At 55.9% G+C, this 19,846-nt stretch overlaps 2 protein-coding genes across 2 annotated transcripts in view; one reads left to right on the top strand and one right to left on the bottom strand.

Moving 5' to 3' along the window:
- Window positions 1–512: 512 nt before the first annotated feature.
- NMT1 (N-myristoyltransferase 1) lies at window positions 513–19,622 on the bottom strand. The gene is made up of 12 exons (XM_069877135.1): window positions 19,449–19,622; window positions 11,826–11,931; window positions 10,397–10,541; window positions 7,680–7,798; window positions 7,038–7,129; window positions 6,315–6,431; window positions 5,659–5,829; window positions 5,188–5,296; window positions 3,480–3,650; window positions 3,045–3,212; window positions 2,128–2,265; window positions 513–853 (listed from the first exon to the last, which is right to left on the bottom strand). The coding sequence occupies exons 1-12, from the start codon at window positions 19,574–19,576 to the stop codon at window positions 833–835; spliced, it is 1,485 nt and encodes a 494-aa protein (XP_069733236.1). The 5' UTR covers window positions 19,577–19,622; the 3' UTR covers window positions 513–832.
- The window catches only part of EFTUD2 (elongation factor Tu GTP binding domain containing 2), a 91,173-nt gene continuing 82,799 nt past the window's right edge, over window positions 11,473–19,846 (top strand). Inside the window, exon 1 of the mRNA XM_069877123.1 lies at window positions 11,473–11,487. The gene's annotated coding sequence lies outside the window, so the exon portion shown is untranslated. The remainder of the gene's footprint in view (window positions 11,488–19,846) is intronic.

Below are 19,846 nucleotides of genomic sequence, written 5' to 3'. Positions count from 1 at the left end.
GTGATGGAGCATCCCGTGACATCACGAGGGGTGGCGTAGAGGAACAGCCTCGAGAAGTCCAAACAGAGCAGGGTGCGCCAGGTGAGCTCTGGTGGCAGCAAGGAGCCAAGTCCCTCCAGATCTTCAGGTGTTGCTGCTCCTCGGCTCAGCTCTCGCCCCGTTGAGCAGAGGGTTCGAGTCTCCAAGGCTGGGGAGAAGGGACAAGGCAGCGCTTGCACAAATAGCCCTTAGAAAGAAATTCTATCCTCCCGCTCCAGGCACCCGCGGGAAGGACAGAGTTTAATGGAGAAGGGAGCAAACCAGGGGGAAAACAAGCTGAGCAGGGGACAAAACCCCAAAGAGCCTCCAGGCAGACAGGAGGGCTGGGCAGCCACCGCAGTGCTCCACGACGCCGAGCGCTGGGCACAGCAAACATCTACCTCAGTTGCCCCGTCGAGAACAGTCACGGTCCTGCGACTCGGAGGTGGCTTCAGCAGACGAATGCAACTCGGGTCAGTTTGGAACAGGAAAGATTTAAAATATATATAATATATACTTTTATTATTCACCCGTTAATTCCATTATATGCCAATCATGATCTAGTTTCAGCAGTTACATTCCCATGATCACGTCTTTATGAGGATGCAATTAAATCAAAACAAAGGAGAAGGCTGATGCCATCGGGGAAGCGGTGGCCAGCGCTGCGGGATGCGGTCGGTGAAGCAGGTGGTGGGTGACGGGTTTGGTTCCACCCCACCTGGCATGGGCCTGGCTTCAGCAGAAAAGGATGAGGGCAGCACCTCCAGCGGGCCCGGCTCCTCGGTGGCACCACGATCTCCTGGCAAGGGCTCGTTTACTGCAACACCAGGCCGACCTGGGGGAACCAACGGAGACGGTAGGTCAGGATGTGCCCCAGCACCAGCGTCCTCCCTCAGAACAGCTGCAGACGGACACAGCTCCTCACTGTGCCGTCCAGGAGGGATCAGCACCAAACCCATGGGCTTTCCCACTAGCTTCAGGGATTTGGGAGCAGGGAGAGCCCTAGGTCTGTGGCTGCATGGGCGCACAGACCCTGCCCAGCTCAGATCTGGGGAGGTGACCGATGTGACAAGCCTGGACAGCATGTAGGAAAGCCTTGATTTGCAAAACAAGGTTGTTTCTAAGCGAAGAACAACAGATCTGGGAGAAGCTGCTTCCCAAGAGCCTGGGGCCAGGCCAGGTTCCTCCGCACTGCTGGGTGCTCTGTGGCCACTGCATGACAGGACACGCTGGAGGCCGGTCCCAGAGCTGTGGGCAGCCTCACCGCAGGGTACGGCTGGAGCAGATCCCAGCACCTCCAAGCCACCAGCTCTCCTGGTGAGCAAAGGGATCACTCAAACCTCCCTGGAGCTTTTTATAAGGCTCAGATGCAAATCAAGGCTGGTTTAAGGTGCCTGGGCTTGTACCCACGGACACTGACCTGGCTTCACATGCCCAGTGAAGAGAACCAAAGCCTCATTACTGCCCGAGGGAATTAATTAGCTGCAGCCCAGCGCAGCCAGGTGGCTTTTGGTCTCAAGCACCATCCTCTCCAAGGTGGCTTGGATCACATGGATGGTGAATCACACTTTCACACGAGGTGGAGACACAGCAGCAAGTGGGTGCTGCCCAACGACAGCACAGGGGAGGGAGATGGAGCTGCAGGACTGGGAGCAGCTGGGTGGGAAGTGAACTGCTGGCCTTGGGGACAAGGGGACACCCCCGTGATCCTAGGGCTCAGCCCCTCTGCACATGCCATGAGCTGGTAGAGTTCCCCATCGTCATGGGGTCCTGCTCAATAGTGGCTCTCAAGCTCCTCTGCTCTCTCTAGAGGGGCTTTAGGTTGCCTCAACCCACTACAGGACTGACACACAGGGCCACAGGTTGACAATCAGGTCCTGTGTGGGCTCTCAGGGCACAGCAACCACATCCCAGGTGACTGTCACAACCACCAGTGTCACTCCTGTCACTCTGCAGCCCTCTGCCTGTCCCTGCTCTGTCCCTGCCCTCCTTCCACAGAGGGAAGAGGTCATCCCTGCAGTTGTTTGTGCAGATACAGACTCTGCAGGGGACAAGACCCCTTCCCGTGCATCGGCTGCACCGCAGGACCCTGCACCCCATGGCACTGACCTTCTCTGGTGCCATGCTGGGACACTTCCAATTGTACAGGTAATACTGCAGGTTCCCGTCCCCGATCCCAAACTTCAGCTTCTCCAGGAAGGTTTTGTTTTCCATGAGATCCAGTGCATTGAAGACATCGAATCCTTTCTGTATAGGCGAGACACAAAGTCCTCAGTGCCTCCTGCTTCTGTGCAGGCCAGTTCCTCCCATCTGGGAGCTGCCTGACCCCACTCTTGGCAAGCTTTGCACCCCCAGAAGAAGGGACGGAGGCTGACGGAGAAGTTAGCACTGGTGTGTCCACCCTCAATCCGAGTGCTAGGCACCCACAGCAACATCATTTGCTGTAAGAAATGAGGAGACACTCTGAGCTCAGCTGGCCAGGGGGTTCAGGTTGCCCCTCTGGCCCTTTCCTTGGCGGCACATCCTGTAGGATTTGGGTTTGTACTGCCCTGGGTACAAGCCCTGCCCACAAACCCAGGGGCGGGCAGGCAAGCAGTGAGCTGCCCGATGCCCGATGAGCTGCCCGGAGAGCTTCCCAGTGCCCAGAGAGCTGCCCAGTGCCTGGTGAGCTGCCCAGAGGGCTGCTCGGTGCCCGGAGAGCTGCCCGGAGAGCTTCCCAGTGCCCAGAGGGCTGCTCGGTGCCCGGAGAGCTGCCCGGAGAGCTTCCCAGTGCCCGGAGAGCTGCTCCGTGCCCAGATTGCTGCCCGGAGAGCGGCCCAGTGCCTGGTGAGTTGCCCAGAAGGCTGCTCAGTGCCCGGAGAGCTTCCCAGTGCCCGGAGAGCTGCCTGGAGAGCTGCCCCGTTCCCAGAGAGCTGCCCAGAGAGCTTCCCAGTGCCCAGAGAGCTGCCCAGTGCCTGGTGAGCTGCCTGGTGCCCCAAGTGCTGCCTGGTGCCCGGCAGTGCCACCCCAGCCCTGCCATCACTCACCGACTTGGCGAGTATGAGAGCATCACTCATGAGGTCAATGAGAGGCGTCTTGGTGTGAACGTTGTAGAAGGAGTAAGCAGCTTTCAGGCTCTTGTGAGTCGCGTGGTTCATGATGGTGGAGGGCAGCGTGTAGAAGCTCAGGAAGTCTGTCACCTCTCCTGGGGCGCTCTGGAAGCCAGAAGTGACACCACAACACCGTCAGAGCCAGGATAAAGCTTGGCTGGAGCCTTACAGGGGTTTTGCCAGTCTTGAATGACATGTGGGCTCCCCACGAGGAGGCTCGGGGCAGCCAGGATGGAGACGCACATCCTCCAGCAGCTCAACCCTCCCATCCTGGAAGAGCATCCCTGATCGCTCCCACAGCTTGCCGCATACTCTTCCAGTGGAGGCAGAAGCTCAGGAAAACACCCCCCCACCTCGCTCCTGCCCCCTCACCTCTACCACAAAGGTGTCAATGATGTTCTCCTGAGGTAAGAACCAATGCTCCACCTCCTCTCGGCTCATGACAGGTGTCAGATGGAACTGCTTCAGGTACTCGGTCAAGAGCTTGTGCACTGCGGAGATATCCCTGTGTTCCATTGGCCGCAAGCCGGGAGTCTTGGGAGTCTACAGAAAGTGAGACAAATTATTTGCATTGCTTGCATGGTGGCTTTTATCACCCAAGGGCTCTCCGACAAGTGACACATAGATGCTTTCTGCTTAGATCAGCCCATTTTCATTCCCACAACCCAACGCTCTTGCCTCCAGCAGAAGGATGGATGCGATTGACTGTGACGCTGACGGCAAAGACTGCAGAGAAGCACAGCGGGTCCCAAAGCCCCACGTGCCAGGTTAAATCCTGCTGGAAGTGTCCTCCAACCCACTAATGACACAATATCTCTGCTTCCCTCCAGCTCTCTGCTCCTGCTCGTGGTGGGGAGATGTGTCCCAATTCCTTGAAGTGCCCAAGCACCGCAAGGAACCACCTGATGTTATTTCCAGATGGATTCGATTTCTAATCTCGGGTTGGGATGGCTCAGCAAAGCCCAGACCAAGCGTTTTGCTTCTGGGTCGGGGTTTCTGTGCACACGGCACAAGCTGCAGAACAGCAGCAGGAGGCAGGAGCCCCAAGCCATTCACCACCCAGCACTAAAGCAGAGCTCTCCAACCGTAACGAGCAGCTCTGACCCACAGAAGGAAGCCAAGGAGGTCGGGAAAGGTGGTGGCAATTTGAGTGCTTGGTTTGTCTTTTCTCCCACATCCAGCTGCGGAACTTCCCCAGCAGGACAACAGCAGTGACAGAACCGATCAGTTTGAGTGAGGAATGAGGGACTAACTCAATTCAAGGTCACTCCAAGGCTGTGTATGGACAGATGAAGGCTGTCATATCTGCGTTCTCGTTTTACCAGGAGGACTGGATATGACTCACCATGAAACAAAAGCTCACAGGGTCCTCTAGCTGCAAGAATTTGCCCTTAAAATGCAGGTGCCCAGGCAAAAATAAAGATTAAATCACAGAATTGCAGAATGACAGAATGAGTTGGAAGGGACCCACAAGGATCATTGAGTCCAACTCCTGTCCCTGCACAGGACAACCCCAACATTCACACCGTGGAGCTGAGAGCATTGGCCAAAGGCTTCTGGAATATTGTCAGGCTTGGGGTCACGACTGCTTCCCTGGGAGCTGTCCCAGTGCTCCACCACCCTCTGGGGGAAGAACCTTTTCCTAATGTCCAATCTAACACCTGGCATTCTCCTGCATTCCCTCAGGTCCAAAGGGCAGAGCTCAGCGCCCGCTCCTCCTCCTCCTCTTGTGAGGAAGCAGTAAACTGCTATGAGGTCTCCCCTCAGTCTCTTCTTCTCCAGGCTGAACAGATCAAGTGACTTCAGCCGCTCCTCACACGGCTTCCTCTCTAAACCCTTCATCGACTCCATGCCCTCCTCTGGACGCTCTCCAGTAGCTTTAGATAATTTTTATACTGTGGTGCCCAAAACTGCACACAATACTCGAGGTGGAGTTGACTGAGTCATTTACTGCATGAAACCAACACCAGCTCTCCAGGCAGGACTTGACCTTAGCCAAGATGTTTGTGTTTCCAGTTCCCCAGCCTCACACCTTGCTCAGCAAGGAGCTATTTGTGAGCTCTGTCCCGCTGGCACCCACCTCGGGCAACCGGTAAAGCTTCATGGTGCGTTGCATAGTCATGTTCCTGCTCAGGTGGGAAAATTTGACCTCGATGAGTTTCCGAGGATTCAGAGACCGGTGCCAGTACCTGCAGAAACACAGTCACGGTGGGAGACTTGTTCTTGGGCAGCTGGATAGCATGAGGTTCTCATAGCTGCCATGAGAGGGCGAGAACATCACGCTGGCTTGTGAAGAGGCCAGCAGCTCCCGCAAAGAAAACGCAGGTGGCCTGAAATGCTTGTGCTGCAGAAAGGCTCCTGTTTTTATACGTGAGCAGCTCAAGCAAAGCTGCTGTGCTTAATCCTGGAAGGATGGTGTGGGGAGGAGAAGCCTGAGCTGAAGTTGATCTCTCCCGTCCCAGGGAAGCCCACACACGCTACACACCACACAGGGGATCTTGGCAAGGGAAGGTGTGAAACCCACAAGCTCTTTGAAGAACAAGTCACTCACCTGCAAGTCCCCACAGGCTTTGGCAGCACCACTCCTGCAGTGTAAACAGCCTGAAAGATTCCCTCCAGATGAACCCGCCGCGTGATCTCACGGATCAGGACTGGAGCCACCCGCTTCGAGCGCAACTTTTTGTGGACGCACAGGAAGTTTATCTCTACCATCTTCTTCTCTCTTGGGAAAGAAACAATGCAGAGCATAAGACCTGACCATCCTGACCTGGGAGGACTGGATCGTTCCAACACCCTGTGCTATTTACCTCCAGCCCTTTCAAAAGAAAGAAAAGTCAAAGCCTCGGGGAAGGCCAAAAGGCAAGAGCTGGGCTTGGAGAGCTCTCCCTTAAGCTGTTATCCAAGGTTTTCCCAGGGAAAATGGTCTCTGTCCAGCTCTGGAGGATTTTGGAAAGCCAGAAAGCTGCGCTGACCTCCCTCATTGAGGAAAACAGGCTTCACAGCTGCTGACTGCCCTGGCACAGGGCTCACTGCCCACGTTAAATATCCTCCACCCTCTCCTCCAAAGCAGCAAAGCATCTCCACGGCTGGATTGCGTAGGTCTGGCTCAGCCGGTCAGCGAGAACACCACAGACAGACCTCCTGAGTGCTCCCTGGAAGCCCCACGGGCCACCAAGGGGCAGAGAAACACAGCCAAGCAGCACTCACGTGTCATAAATGTGGATAGTGGCTGGAATCGCGCTGATAAATCCAACCAGCTTCTTGCTGGAGACAACTCTGACTCCACAGTGCCACTGGGGCAACCAGCCTGGAGGACGCAGTGCCCTGGAGAAGAGATACGTCAGAAGTCACATCTAAAGATCCCATGTACCTGCTCTGCCTCCCCATCCTGTCCTTGGACGCCCTGTGTCCTGCTCCAACCACCCAACACAGACAGAAGGATGAGAAGGTGACAGAGATGTGACAAGGCAGGACTGCTGGGATCTTGGGCAATTCTGTGGCCAAGGCAAGTTCTCACTGGTGACACAGGAGGGAAACCGTGTTCCTCGATTCACAAACGCCCTGAGGAAATGGCAGCTCCGCTACAACAGGTCTCCAAGTGTTATTGCTGGCAACATTACTTGGCAGCTGCCTTCAGCCTACAGCTCCGGGGCACTGGGAACCTCCTCAGCTACTGGGAGTTTTACGAACACCAAGAGATCAAACAAAGAGGGAAAAAAACCCTGGTTTTAGCTCCCATATCTCAAAGAAGCCACGGGCTGACGGAGAGACCCTTCTCGCAGTGAACCTGGGACACCACACATGGTAACAGATGGGGAAGGGGGATTTCAGAAAGGAGATGGGATAAGCAAAGGCAGCTGGAGCGCTGTCACTAGGATCAGGCTTGCCAGAATCCAACACCCTCTGCTCCGCAGTCGTGGTGCCACTCACCACAGCAGGAACTCGGGAGAGTAATCGAACCGGAACATGTTGTCGTCATCCTCCACGTAGTTCTCATTCAGAAGCGTGTACAGCTCTTTCAGCTAAAGCAGGAGAGATCAAGCAGGTCAGGAAGTTATTCAGCCATCACAGCCCCCCGCTGCGCTGAGATGGGACCCTGAACGCTTCTCGCATGGCCACAGCAATGGTGTCACATGCAGCCGTGTCCCTGCTTCTGGCACCTGTCCCTGCTCTAGGGTCCTGAACCGGTGCCGCTGTGGAGTCGGGTAAGTAGCAGGACACAGAGATAAGCCCTGCTTCCCACCACCTCTGTGGTCTGGAGCATCTTCCCAATTGAAAATTCCTGGCTTCAGGCTTCCTGATGCTTAAAGAGCTTGTAGAGAAGTCCTCATTCACTTGGTGAAGAAACCAGGCCAACGTGGGATGGGTGAGAGGTACCTGCATGGTGAGGGAAGCCAAACGCACCCAACTCCACGGAGATGGTGTGAGCACTGAGCTGGAGCTGCTCGGTGTGGTGATGGACATGTTCCTGTCCCCAAAACTATCCTGGGCAGTCCAGGCATGGAACTGCTGACCATGCAACAGAGACACCCTCCCAGCCCAGCCTGTGTGTGCCAAGCTGCCTGTACTCACCACGCCTCTGTCCCCAAGGTCCAGGGCATCCCAGGTAAAGCCCTGGGGCAAGGTGTATGGCTCGTGGCGGATATTGTCTTTGTCCGGCTCAACAGGACCGTGGGTGTTCACCACTTCCCCTGGAAGAGAGAGCAGGGAGCCATGAAGATGCCCTCTGGTGCCGGAGGCCAAGCCTCCACGACACCTCGATCTGGTGACCAACATGCCCCACTTCCCCAGCGTGTTCTCCCACCCCAGGTTCCCAGCGCTGGCAGCCACAGATCACCACTTCCCCCACTCAGTTTGGGATGTGCTACACGGTCAGTGCAACACGGGGCCAGAGAACCAAAACTCCTCTCTCAGGGGCAACGGTGGAGCAGAGAGGAGGCGATCAGAGCATCAGAACTACGTCCTCCAGGTCCACAGGCAACGCTTTATCCTCTATCCCCACAATCCCAGTCCTGGCCAGCACTTTCCCATGAGCAGCTCCACTGGACAGCAGTTCTCTCCTTGCCAACTCTGGCCCCTGCCACTTGGCAAGTGTCAGGGTTTCCTGTGTTTAAAGAAGAGCTGCAGCGAACAAGACAACTTTTGTTGACCAAACACCAATTCCTAAAGCCCCCAACTCAGCCAAGAGACATTGGTTCAAACGCCAGCTTTCTCAGGGATGTCAACAAGTGGCATTGCTTGCGCGCTGCCAAGAGAAGCACATCATGCTAATTAGGAATTCCCTTAAAAAAGGATTGAAAAGGTTTCCAGGCAATAGGGAGGTGAAGAAAAACCCAAAGCAAGAACTGTCCCCATCATGCCCACCCCAGGCAGCTTCCAGGAATGCTCAAAATTGGCCGTCCTCTCTGTTTGGAGCAGGGGCTGAACCACTCTGCAATCTGGCTTCAAAAATCCAACAGTACTTTTGTTACCTGACCCTAAACAGCCCAGTGTATGTAATGCCGTGCACCAGAGCGTGCCCCCAACCAGGGACCATGGGAGACACGGGGACCCAGCGCGAAGCAGAAGCCAGAGAGCAGCCAGCGACCTGGTGGTTCGTGCCTCTCCTTCCCCAGGAGACGCCTTCCACCCTTCCTCCAGGGTCTACCCAAGCACAAATGATGTTTGTCATGGGCCATGAAGATGATCCAAAGGCTGGAGCACCTCCCGTATGAGGACAGACTGAGAGAGGTGGAGTTGTTCAGCTTGGAGAACAGAAGGCTCCAGGGAGACCTTAGAGCAGCTTCCAGTGCTCAAAGGGGCTCCAGGGAAGCTGGGGAGGGGTTCTTGATCAGGGAGTACAGGGACAGGACAAGGGGAACGGTTTTGAGCTGAAAGAGGGGAGATTGAAATGAGACCCTGGGAAGAAATGTTTTGCTGTGAGGGTGAGGAGGCCCTGGCCCAGGTTGCCCAGAGCAGTGGTGGCTGCCCCATCCCTGGAGGGGTTCAAGGCCAGGTTGGATGGGGCTTGGAACAACCGGATCCAGTGGGAGGTGTCCCTGCCCATGGCAGGGGGTGGAACTGGATGGACTTTGAGGCCCCTTCCAACCCTAACAATTCCATGACTCTGTGTCCAGAATCCTCTGGAAAAAAGAGCAAACACAAGATCAGGCTTTGCTGTCACAGGTAAACCCATGCCTGGCCTCACCACAATTTTCCCAGCAGAAAGCTAAGACCATCGCTCCCAGCAAACAGGCTTTGAGACCAAAAGAAGCCTCAGGGTGGTGCTGACAACACCAAGAGGGAATCAAACACCGTGTTCACAGCAAGAGGGGTCGGACACAACCCCATGGAGGAAATTACTGCAGAGCAGCCAATCTGAAGCCATGCAAAGCTTCAGGCAAATCTAGAAACGATGGGCTTGGACTCATTCTCTGGTTCTCCTGAGCCCTGTGTTGATTTTGCTGGGCAACGCAGGAGCGAAGAGACTAAACGAAGCAACCTCGGGCACCCCGGGAGTGCTGCAGGTTTGTTCCAATTAGCTCAGGAACAAGAGCCTTCCAGCCGCACAGCTCCACAGCAGCGCTGCCCTCTTCCTTTCAGACCCACTCAGCTCCAGGCACTCCTGTCATACTGAGAAAACGCCTTGTTTCAGCTCACAGCTCACTTTTAACACAGGCTGACAGCATCAAGAGCAAGCAGGAGAAAGGGCTGGAGCAAGCTCTGGAGCTGGGAAGGGCAGCCAGGCTGTCTGCAGCAGGAAGAGGGGACGGAGAGATGGGATTCTCCATCTTTAGACCATCAAGGCAGCTTGGGGGTGCAGACAGAATCACAGAATGGTTTGTGTTGGAAGGGACCTCAAAGCCCACCCAGTCCCACCCCCTGAAATGGACAGGGACACCTCCCACCGGATCTGGTAGCTCCAAGCCCCATCCAGCCTGGAAACACCCTATATGAAAACTGGGCACAGAGGGTTGGGAAGATCTAACTCAAGGGCTAGAGACTGAGATTAAGGGATGCCCAAACGCAGGAGGCATCAAATCAGATGTCCAAAACAGTTTCTTGTTCCTCTTGACCTCCCCAGCTGCATGCATGGCTCTCTGGCAGCAGGGCTGGCCACTCAGTCCACAACACTGAACAGTGGACAAGTGTCATTAATGCCTTTGAAGCTTCAGTTTGGACAGCACTAAGGTGCTGCCCAGGGACTTGCTTGTTGATCAGACGCCGGCTTCTCTGATGGCTTTTTTGCACAGCCTTGGCACCACAAGGCTTCCTCCAAGAAGCAGAGAATGGCAAGGGGCTGTACATACCTAGCTTGGGCACCGGCTGCGTGTCCCAGAACTGGTAGCTCCTCTTGCTGGCTTCCTCCATGGTTTTGGCAGGGCCTTGACCTACAGAGAAGAGCTCGATGGCTTTTTGAATCTCCTGGATCCTCTCAGCAGGTAAGGAGTTCACCTGAGGGCAGAAAAGGAGGGTGGAAAGACAAAAATGAGTAAGCTGAGCCACTAGGCCTGTATTTCAGCTCCTCATTAGGGGAACCTGGAGCTGTCCCTGGCAGAAAGGGGAGCACAAGGAGAGGACTTTCCAGCCTAGAACCTCTCAGAACCCTCTATGAGATGGATGAAACCCTTCACCAGGCACCTGCCACACATGTCTCTGGTTTCTAGACACTCCTGGGTCAAAGTGGATCAATGAAGTGCCTTCAAATGCTTCAGGCTTCGTTAAGGAGGGTACCAAACTCCCTGCCTCACCTTGGCTGACGTGAGAGACGTCCTGGGTCAACTCACACCCCACGGTCGTGCTTTTTCTGTGGTGGCCTTTCTCCCTCACTGCTTCAGCCTCCTTCATCTACGCTGGATTCAGATATGTCGACTACAGCTTCCAGAGCAGTCCCTGAGCACTGCAGACCAGGACAAGGCTGAGGGGGCTGAGTCAAGGTGAAGGACACTTCCCTCCTCCTCCTCCTCAGGCAGAGCTTGGCAGGGTGGCCAGCTCCTCCCTGATTCCCGGCAAAGTTTGAAACCCTCATAGCCCAAGTTTAATGCTCTGCACAGTCAGAAGGACAAAATCTTAGGAATATTTGGATGGGAACTGGCCATCAGACAGAAACCAGTCTCTGTTGATGTGCAGATCTGAGTGTTTGTCCCCTGCCACAGGCCCAGAGGGGACAAGAGGGGTGACTGCCAGTGCTGAGAGGGACAACCCTTGCGTGTCCCATGCTCCTTCACAAAGCACTGGCTGCTTGTCAGGACTGGGCAAAGCCAAGAGGGGTAAAACAGCCCCTGCTCTGACCCGGCTGCTGTTCTTATGTTAATGAAGCAAAAATCAACAACATCAGCTGTTGTCCGAGTAGGAGAAGGCGTTTGTTGTTCTGGCTGCGGGCGGGAGAGGGAGCTGGCAGGTGGCAGCGTGGCGGCTCGCTGCCTGCAAGGAGGCAGCTGGTGTCTGGAAATAAGGCAGAGGCGCCAGCCTCACCCGCTCACCGCAGTGAAGGAACGGGCTGGGACATCCAGCCAAGGACCGCAGCTACCCTGGGCTGCTCCACAAACACCTTCGGCAGCAACGGGAATTCCCACGCATGGAGCCAAGCTGGGAAATTCCTCAAAACTTGAAGTTTTTTGAGCAGCCAAGTGCCTAAAACCAGGATGGGGAGACTCTTTCCTTGCCCTAAGCTACATCAGAGGTTCAGGATGGGGCTGGTTGTTGTGTGAGGTGCGATTCTGGGAAGAGGTTGGTCACCTTCACTGCCTGATCCTGTGTCTGGTCAGGGTGATCTTTGTCTTTCTTCCGTTTCGGTTTCTTTTTCTTCTTTTTGGCTCCGCTGTCATTTGCTGGACTCAAGCCCCTAGGGAATATAAGAAACAGCATTGGAGGCTTTCTTTTACTGGAGAACATTTAAGGGGTTTCTGAAGCTCTCTTACAGAAAACCCGAGCTCCCTGTTCTGAGTCCAAGACTCCAGGAGGCAAACACGAGGTGCATGCGGGGTGCAGCCACACACCCCCTCCTCGACTTTCTTCCCAGGAGCGAGTTTCAAAAGGGACCCACACCGACACCTCCCACCCTGCAGGACTGCTCGGTGCTGGGAAGCGAGTCCCACACCACAGGGGACCAGGTCATTGTCCTCACCTCACCCCAGTCAGCCCCACATGCCCAAACCCACCCTATGGAGCAGCAGTGATTCTCAGTGTAGGGTGTCTTCTCCTCTCTGAGCCCAAAGTTGGATGTGGGAGCAGCAAATGCTGGTCCAGCCTTGGAGATAAGGTACCGCAGCAGGACCGGGCACCATGCAGAGGCTGGTAGCCAAGGACACTGCACCAAATGCTGGGTCTTGCACTTGGGTCACAACAACCTCACATAACGCTCTGGGCTTGGGGAAGAGCAGCTGGAAAGCTGCCTGGAGGAGAAGGCCCTGGGAGTGCTGGATGACAGTGGCTGAACATGAGCCAGCAGTGGCCCAGTTGGCCAAGAAGGCCACCACCATCCTGGCTTGGATCAGCCATGGGGTGGCCAGCAGGAGCAGGGCAGGGATCGTCCCCCTGTGCTCAGTGCTGGTGAGGCCAAACCTTGAATCCTGGGTTCAGTTTTGGGCTCCTCAGTGCAAGGAGGACATTGAGGGGCTGGAGTGAGTCCAGAGAAGGGAACGGAGCTGGGGAAAGGACTGGAGCAGAGGGCTTCTGGGAGGGGCTGAGGACTGTTTGGTCTGGAGAAGAGGAGGCAAGGGGAATGCTCATGGCGCTCTGCATCTCCTGGAAAGGAGGTTGTGGTATGGTGGGTGCTGGGCTCTTCTTCCAAGTGACAAGATGAGAGGAAATGGTCTCAAGTTGTGCCAGGGGAGGTTTAGATTGGATATTGGGAAAAATTTATTTCCTGAAAGAGCGGTGAAGCCCTGAGAGAGGTTGCCCAGGGCAAGGGGGGAGTCCCCATCCCTGGAGGGATTCAAAAAGCATGTAGAGGTGGCGATATGAGTCAGTCAGCTCAGTGGGCTTGGGCTGATGGTTGGACTGGATGAGCTGAGAGGGCTTTTCCAACCTTAATGATTCTACAACAAATGCCACCCAACCTGCAGCAGTGATGATCCAGGGAGATGGGAAACTGTTTTATTGGAAAATGATTACATTGTTAAGCCAGAGCTGGAAAAACAAGATGGAACAGCAAATCTCTCTGGGAGTGCAGGCGGGAAGCACCTGTGCCAGGGCATCACTCCTTCCATGGAAGCTCTTGATCATCGTGATGACCATCACCCCAAACCAACTGCAGCATGAAACCCCCAGAGTCCGGCCTCACCGATAGGCAAGTCTGGCCAGGACCCGAGGCCAAAACATCAGAGAGATGCCTGCTCCCAGCACGGGATGCGTGATCCCAGCCCAGTGCGGGACAGGTGGAGTTACTGCTGCAGAGCGAGGTCACCCTGACCTGGAGCCTTCTGCCAATAGTCCCCAAAACAAAGTTACAGCCTCCAAGAGGATCACGGCCCACGGGGAAACTCAACCCCCGAGACGGCTGGAGGAGGATGGAGCCGAGGGATGAGAGGGGATGCAAGGGGACACCAAGTCAGGGCACTCTGCCAGCTGCACACACACACGAGGGGTCTGCAAAGCAAGGCAGGGGGATGGCGTGTGCGCCCACAGCACGGCTCAGCGCTTGCCTGGCCCTGTTTGTTTTCCAATAAAACTACAGCACCTTTCCTCTCCTGTTTTCACCCAGGATGGCAGCCCGCATCCAGCTTGACAGCAAGAGATCAGAGCAAAGAAAGTCATGGGGAATTCCAGGTGGGAGCTGCTCTTTGCATCAAGCGGCACATCCACAGCATCAACCACCACAAAGCCCTCCCCCAGCACCCACAGCAGAGAGGGTCCTGCTGGAAATTGGTACCAGCTCTGCAGGACCGGGTCTGCCCCACCAGCCAAGATGCTGCAGGGTTCGTCCCTGCTCGCCTGTGCCCACAGACCTTGTCCTCTTGTTTCCCCAAATCCCAGCTCACGGATCCAAGCCAGGAAAGCTGGGAGGGGCTCTTGATCAGGGAGTGCAGGGACAGAACAAGGGGTTTGAGCTGCAAGAGGGGAGATTGAAATGAGATCTTAGGAAGAAATGTTTTGCTGTGAGGGTGGGGAGGCCCTGGCCCAGGTTGCCCAGAGCAGTGGTGGCTGCCCCATGCCTGGAGGGGTTCAAGGCCAGGTTGGATGGGGCTTGGGGCAACCGGATCCAGTGGGAGGTGTCCCTGCCCATGGCAGGGGTGGAACTGGATGGGCTTTGAGGCCCCTTCCAACCCAAACCATTCTGTGATTCTATGATTGTTTACTCCATGATACTGAGCTGTCTCCTTTCTTGCACCCCCAAAACAATTGATGCCATCACAGCAGGGACAACCTCCCAGCTCTGAGCTGCCCAGACGGTGAATCCAAGGTGCCAGAAAGCCTGGAAACCCACCAAGTACTGCTCACTCCCAGACCAGCTTAATGTCTTTTCCAAACACAAGATAGCGATGAAGAAGGAGGAGCAGGGAAAGAAAAGAAGAAACACTGGAAAATATGTTGGAGCAGCATCCCACTATTTGTCCCAGCAAGGGCAGGAGAAGGAGAGAGCGTGGAGGGGAATTAGGTTTAAAAAAATCCCTGGGCTGAACAGAGAAGCTTCATGAGAAGCTCTCCCTCTTCTCCAGAAGCATTTTGCAGCAGAGCAGGAGGAGCTGCATCCCACGGGACCCAGCATCCCGCGGCGCTGCTGAACCAGCCCTGGGAGGGAGCCTTCACCTCTCCTCCCACCACTTTACCTCCTCCAGGAGAGGTGAGCTCCAACATGACAGCAAAAGTAATTACAACAAAGTGGCGCTGACACCGCTATCGATTTTGGTGACAAATGTGCAATGGTGGATTTTTTAACTCCTTGCAGAGGAAAAAGACCTGGCAGATCCCCAACCAGCCGGGATGGCCACAACAAGGCCCTGGGATGAGCCAAACCAACCTCCGTGAGCTGCAATAAACACATTTAACTGATTTCACACCAATTTCAACACCACAAACTGACAGCACAAGGAAGGGTTAAGAGCACATCCGAGGGCAGACACTGGAAACGGCCCCTTCCAAAAGAGATGGATGCGCTTTCCCAGGTCACCTCCACATCGTGATGTTGTGGGTGTCAGATGTGACAACCAAAATCCTCCCAGCCCCTGTGTATTCAGTCGGTGTCGCTTTGCTTCATCCATCAGAGCTGCAAACTCCCAGCGTGCTGCCAATGAGTTCAGCCCAAGCAATATTGCTTCGCCCCTGCCAGGGCTCACAGGTAAAGGAGCTGAGAAAAATTCTCCCTGATTTATGAGCAAAGCCACCGTGACCTGGAAGAAATCAGGATGGCATCAGGTGGGAAGAGGTTTTGCATTCCCAGTGTGGGAAAGGGCCCTGCTCCTGTCGGGAGAAGAAAATCAACCCAGCAGAGGAGTCAGCAGTGAAGGAAATGTAGGAAAATACAGGAAACCCCAAAAGTCCAACCAAGAGAAGCAACAATTATGGGTATCTGCTACTTCAGAGCCCATTTAACAAAGCCAATATCATCTGCTTTATGGTCCAGTCTAGCTGCAGCCTCTTGGATGCTTCCCAAATTAACAGCATTGGCAACCACTGTCCCAGATCCACTGTTCCAAAATCACCTCTGTGAGGGCAGAGCCAGTTTCACACCAGGAAGAGTTCACTGCCACACCAGCTCCTGTCTAACAGCCCACGGCTTCTTTCCTCCCATGTCTCCCAAGCTGCTTTGAGAGACACAGTGGGTGGAGAAGGGCACGAAGGCTGTGAAACATCTCCCAGTTACCTGTGGGATGGCAATGGTTCATTCTCCAATGAAGGAAAACTCTCTTCCCTTCTTGAAGGACATGCATCTGTCAGAACGAGTCCAGAGGAAGCCACGGAGATGATCCAAGGGCTGGAGCACCTCCCATAAGAGGACAGGCTTGAGAGAGTTGGGGTTGTTCAGCCTGGAGAAGAGAAGGCTCCAGGGAGACCTTAGAGCAGCTTCCAGTACTGAAAGGGGCTCCAGGAAAGCTGGGGAGGGGCTCTTGATCAGGGAGGGCAGGGATAGGACAAGGAGAACAGTTTTCAGATGAAAGAGGGAGATTGAGATGAGATCTTAGGAAGAAATGTTTTCTGTGAGGGTGGGGAGGTCCTGACCCAGGTTGCCCAGAGCTGGTGCCTGCCCCATCCCTGTAGGTGTTCAAGGCCAGGCTGGATGGGGCTTGGAGCAACCAGATCCAATGGGAGGTGGCCAGGGGATTGGAATTGGCTGGGCTTTAAGGTCCCTTCCAACCCAAAGTATTCTATGATCTCAGGCCACCTCGCATCTACGGCAGTAAACGGTACCAAGTGCTGCTGGTTCTTCCTCAAAACCCAGCTGGAAACACGGATTCAGGTAACGGTTTGTGCAGTTTGCAATCCCTCTGCAGCACCGCCTTGCTTCCCGGTCTGACAGGCGTCAGATGAGAGTAGATCCCTGCTCTGTATTTAGGTGCTGGAAAATCCAGTTGCCAAACCTGGGACTAATCGGGCGCGGTACTTAGGCTGTAATCTCATTAGGGGCCGGGGCGAGGAGGGAGGCTCTGCAGATGGTGGGGTGCGGGTCCTGCAGCCGAGCGTGCTGTGCTCCATAGAGCGCCCACAGCCGAATCCCGTGTGTCGGAGCAAGGCAGTTGTCCCAGGAATATCCCCTTGCCTGTGTAAGTGTGGGCCAGGATCTTCAAACCAGGCACCTGCCCACTGTCCCACCAGGAAAAGCCCCTTTGCTTCCCCACACCCCATCCATCAACAACCCCTATTGTGCCGCACTCGCCGAACTCTTCCCACCCAAAACCGCTTCCCCACGTTGGCTTTGCCAACAATGGATCCATTTCACAGGGCTGTAACTCAAACCCTTAGTCCCAACGCTTCCTGGGAAACAACCAATCCTACCGAGCTCGCAGCAGCCCCTGGGAGCAGAGCCCCTGTCCCTGTCCCTGTCCTTCCAGTGCCTTTTATCTCCAGCAGGTACAATCCCTCCCGGCACTGGAGACACGGCAGAAGCCCTCTCCACACAGAGGAAAGTGAGAAAAGTGGGATCTGCCACAGCAGAGAGTAGTGCGGCCACTTCCCAATGCTGACACGGGATCGAGGCGGAGGAAACTCAATTCCTCTTTCCTGTCCTTAAAAGGAAAGGAAGCATCGCTCTCGCTAAGTAATACTTTTATGTTTTAAATCCCTGAGCCAAGACCCAGTGACTCCCGACACGAACTGGGTAGGGGAGGATGCCAAGCATCGCTCTGCAAACCCCAGCCGCTCAGAGCAATCCCTCTGCCCCAGTTCTGGGGTGAGCAGAAACACTCACACATCCCAGTGTAACATGACTGTATGAGATCAATGGAATTGATGTGGATTAAGAAAGAAACCACCAGCTTTCCTAACACTTGGTCTTTCCTCTGCTACATGGATCCCCCATCAGGTTTACGGGGAGACAGGAGGTTTGCCAGATGCCTCCTTGGTTATCGCTGTGTCTGTCAGCCACGCTCTTAACATGATTTCCCCAGTGATCCAAACTCTCCGAATGTATTTGTCACTGTTCAGCTTGCTGCACTTCCACACCCGCCCTGCTTGGGACAGGGAACAACATTTCAACTCCTGAGGGCTGCAGACGGCACAACGCCCGCGCTAGGACATGACAAGGGCTCAAAATCAGACCTTTTCCTGGCAGGCTGCACTGTTGGGCTGGGCTGGTGATTAAGCACCGTGTCTCCTCTCTGCTTGGCTCTGGTTTCCACAAACCTAATCATGGCAGAGGGAAAAACAAGAAAAATCTCCCCGAGCTCGGCTAAACCTATTACAGAGACACGGTGCCGCAGCCGGGAGGCAAGAGAAATGCAAACCGGCATCTGTGCTGTCATAAAAAGAGCCTCTGTGATATTTCTTGCGTGACCTTTTATTCGCTTCGGTTACTGGACAGGCGGGACTGCCTACGGAAAGCTGACAACGGAGGGAGAAGAGCTCTTCAAACCAATGGTCTCTGTGCTGCAGGGCTGGGAAAGCAGCTCCTGGGGCATCGGCTGAGTGGGAAAAGGAGCGTGGTGAGGCTCCAGTGTACGAAACACAAGGCATAAAACCTCTGGAAGCCTCTGGAAACACATGATGTTCCCTGCCCTGCCGCATGCAAAGCCAGTGGGAATGAGCAAGTTCTCCTGTAAACTACAGGCACGGCAAGGCAGATCTGCGCCTTGGTGATTAAGGCAGAGAAAAACACAGGTACAAAACAGGGGGTTTAGATCCTTGCTGTCCAAGTTAAGGCCTCGTTTCACCACATGTGCTCCCTCCCAGCCTCACTGTCCCTCTTTCACCACTGCACACCTATGGACACCAAGTTCCTCGAACAACAAGACGATGTAAGCTGAGCTTTGCCAAACCCGGGGCTGTGTTTAGGACAACAGAAGCAGCCCTGGCTTCTCACACGGATGGCCTGGGGACACCAGAGGCTCCAGGAAGCGGGACAACATGCCTGGCCACGCCACCACTCTGGTGCCACCAGAGATGCCAGGAGGGGGACAGGGCTGGTGCTGGAGGACAGGGGTAATCATAGAATGGTTTGGGTTGGAAGGGGCCTCAAAGCCCAGCCAGTTCCACCCTCTGCCATGGGCAGGGACACCTCCCACTGGATCCAGTTGCTCCAAGCCCCATCCAACCTGGCCTTGAACCCCTCCAGGGATGGGGCAGCCACCACTGCTCTGGGCAATCTGGACCAGGGCCTCCCCACCCTCACAGAACACTTCTTCTCAAGATGTCATCTCAATCTCCCCTCTTGCAGCTGAAAACCGTTCCCCTCATTCTGTCCCTGCAATCCCTGACCGAGAGCCCCTCCCCAGCTTTCCTGCAGCCCCTTTCAGCACTGGAAGCTGCTCTAAGGTCTCTCTGGAGCCTTCTCCAGACTAAACAACCTCAACTCTCTCAGCCTGTCCTCATACAGGAGGCTCTCCAGCCCTTGGATCATCTCCATGACCTCCTCTGGACTCGCCCCAGCGGTTCCATATCCGAACGGGGCAGGACACACCCTAACATAAGGACGAGAACAGCCGCGAACTGGACTCATTTCTCGTCGCGGTCCCCTCGCGGCCGCCCCGCACGCTCGGTCCCCCATCCCGGCGCGGGACCGGCCCGACGTGAATGGGCCGCTCGGCCCCGCCCCGCGGCCGGACTGACGGGCGGCTCGGCCAGTGGGCGCGGGCGGCCCTGGCGCCGCCGCCAATCAGCGCGGGGGGGGGCGGGGCCGAGGCGAGCGGCCCGGGCGCCGCCACCGCCACCCCCGCCTCAATGGAGCCCGAGAACCGCGGCCCCGCCAGCCTCGGGGCGCCTCCTCACCCCCGGCCCGAGCCTCGCTCCGCCTCGTTCTCGCAGTCGCTGCAGTGCTCGTGGTCGTTGTCCTCCGCCGGCGGCCGCGGGGGCCGGCCCGGGGGCCGCCTCACTGCTGTCTCACCGTCCTCCGCCATCTTGAAACGGGGCCCGGGCGCCCCCCCCGCAACAAAGCGCGCCGCGATTGGGCCGCGCGCCGCGGGGCGTGCCGGGAACGGTAGTCTGCGGGGACATGGGCGGCCACGGGGCCGTCACCGCGGCTCCCGCCGGCCTCCGGTGGCGCTTGAGGCGGGGGGCGGGAGGGGGTCGCTCGCACTTGGCGGGGGCCGGCAGCCGGGGCCCGGCGCCGAGAAGGGGTCGCCCACCCCCACTTCCGGCTTGAGGAAGTGGAGCCCTGCCCCACTTCC

This window comes from Phaenicophaeus curvirostris, chromosome 26, assembly GCF_032191515.1.
Source record: "Phaenicophaeus curvirostris isolate KB17595 chromosome 26, BPBGC_Pcur_1.0, whole genome shotgun sequence".
In the NCBI taxonomy this organism is placed as follows: domain Eukaryota; kingdom Metazoa; phylum Chordata; class Aves; order Cuculiformes; family Cuculidae; genus Phaenicophaeus; species Phaenicophaeus curvirostris.
Note: the sequence above shows the minus strand (reverse complement) of the source record. Positions and strands in the feature narration are given on the sequence as shown.

What these genes read in the sequence shown, in the direction of transcription:
- NMT1 (XM_069877135.1), bottom strand. Translation starts at nt 19,576, where the DNA reads ATGGCGGAGGACGGTGAGACAGCAGTGAGGCGGCCCCCGGGCCGGCCC. An exon ending in ACTATCCACATTTATGACAC is followed by an intron (nt 5,830 to 6,314) that starts GTGAGTGCTGCT and finishes TTCTTTCCCAAG; the next exon opens with AGAGAAGAAGATGGTAGAGA. An exon ending in CCAGCATGGCACCAGAGAAG is followed by an intron (nt 854 to 2,127) that starts GTCAGTGCCATG and finishes TGGTTCCCCCAG; the next exon opens with GTCGGCCTGGTGTTGCAGTA.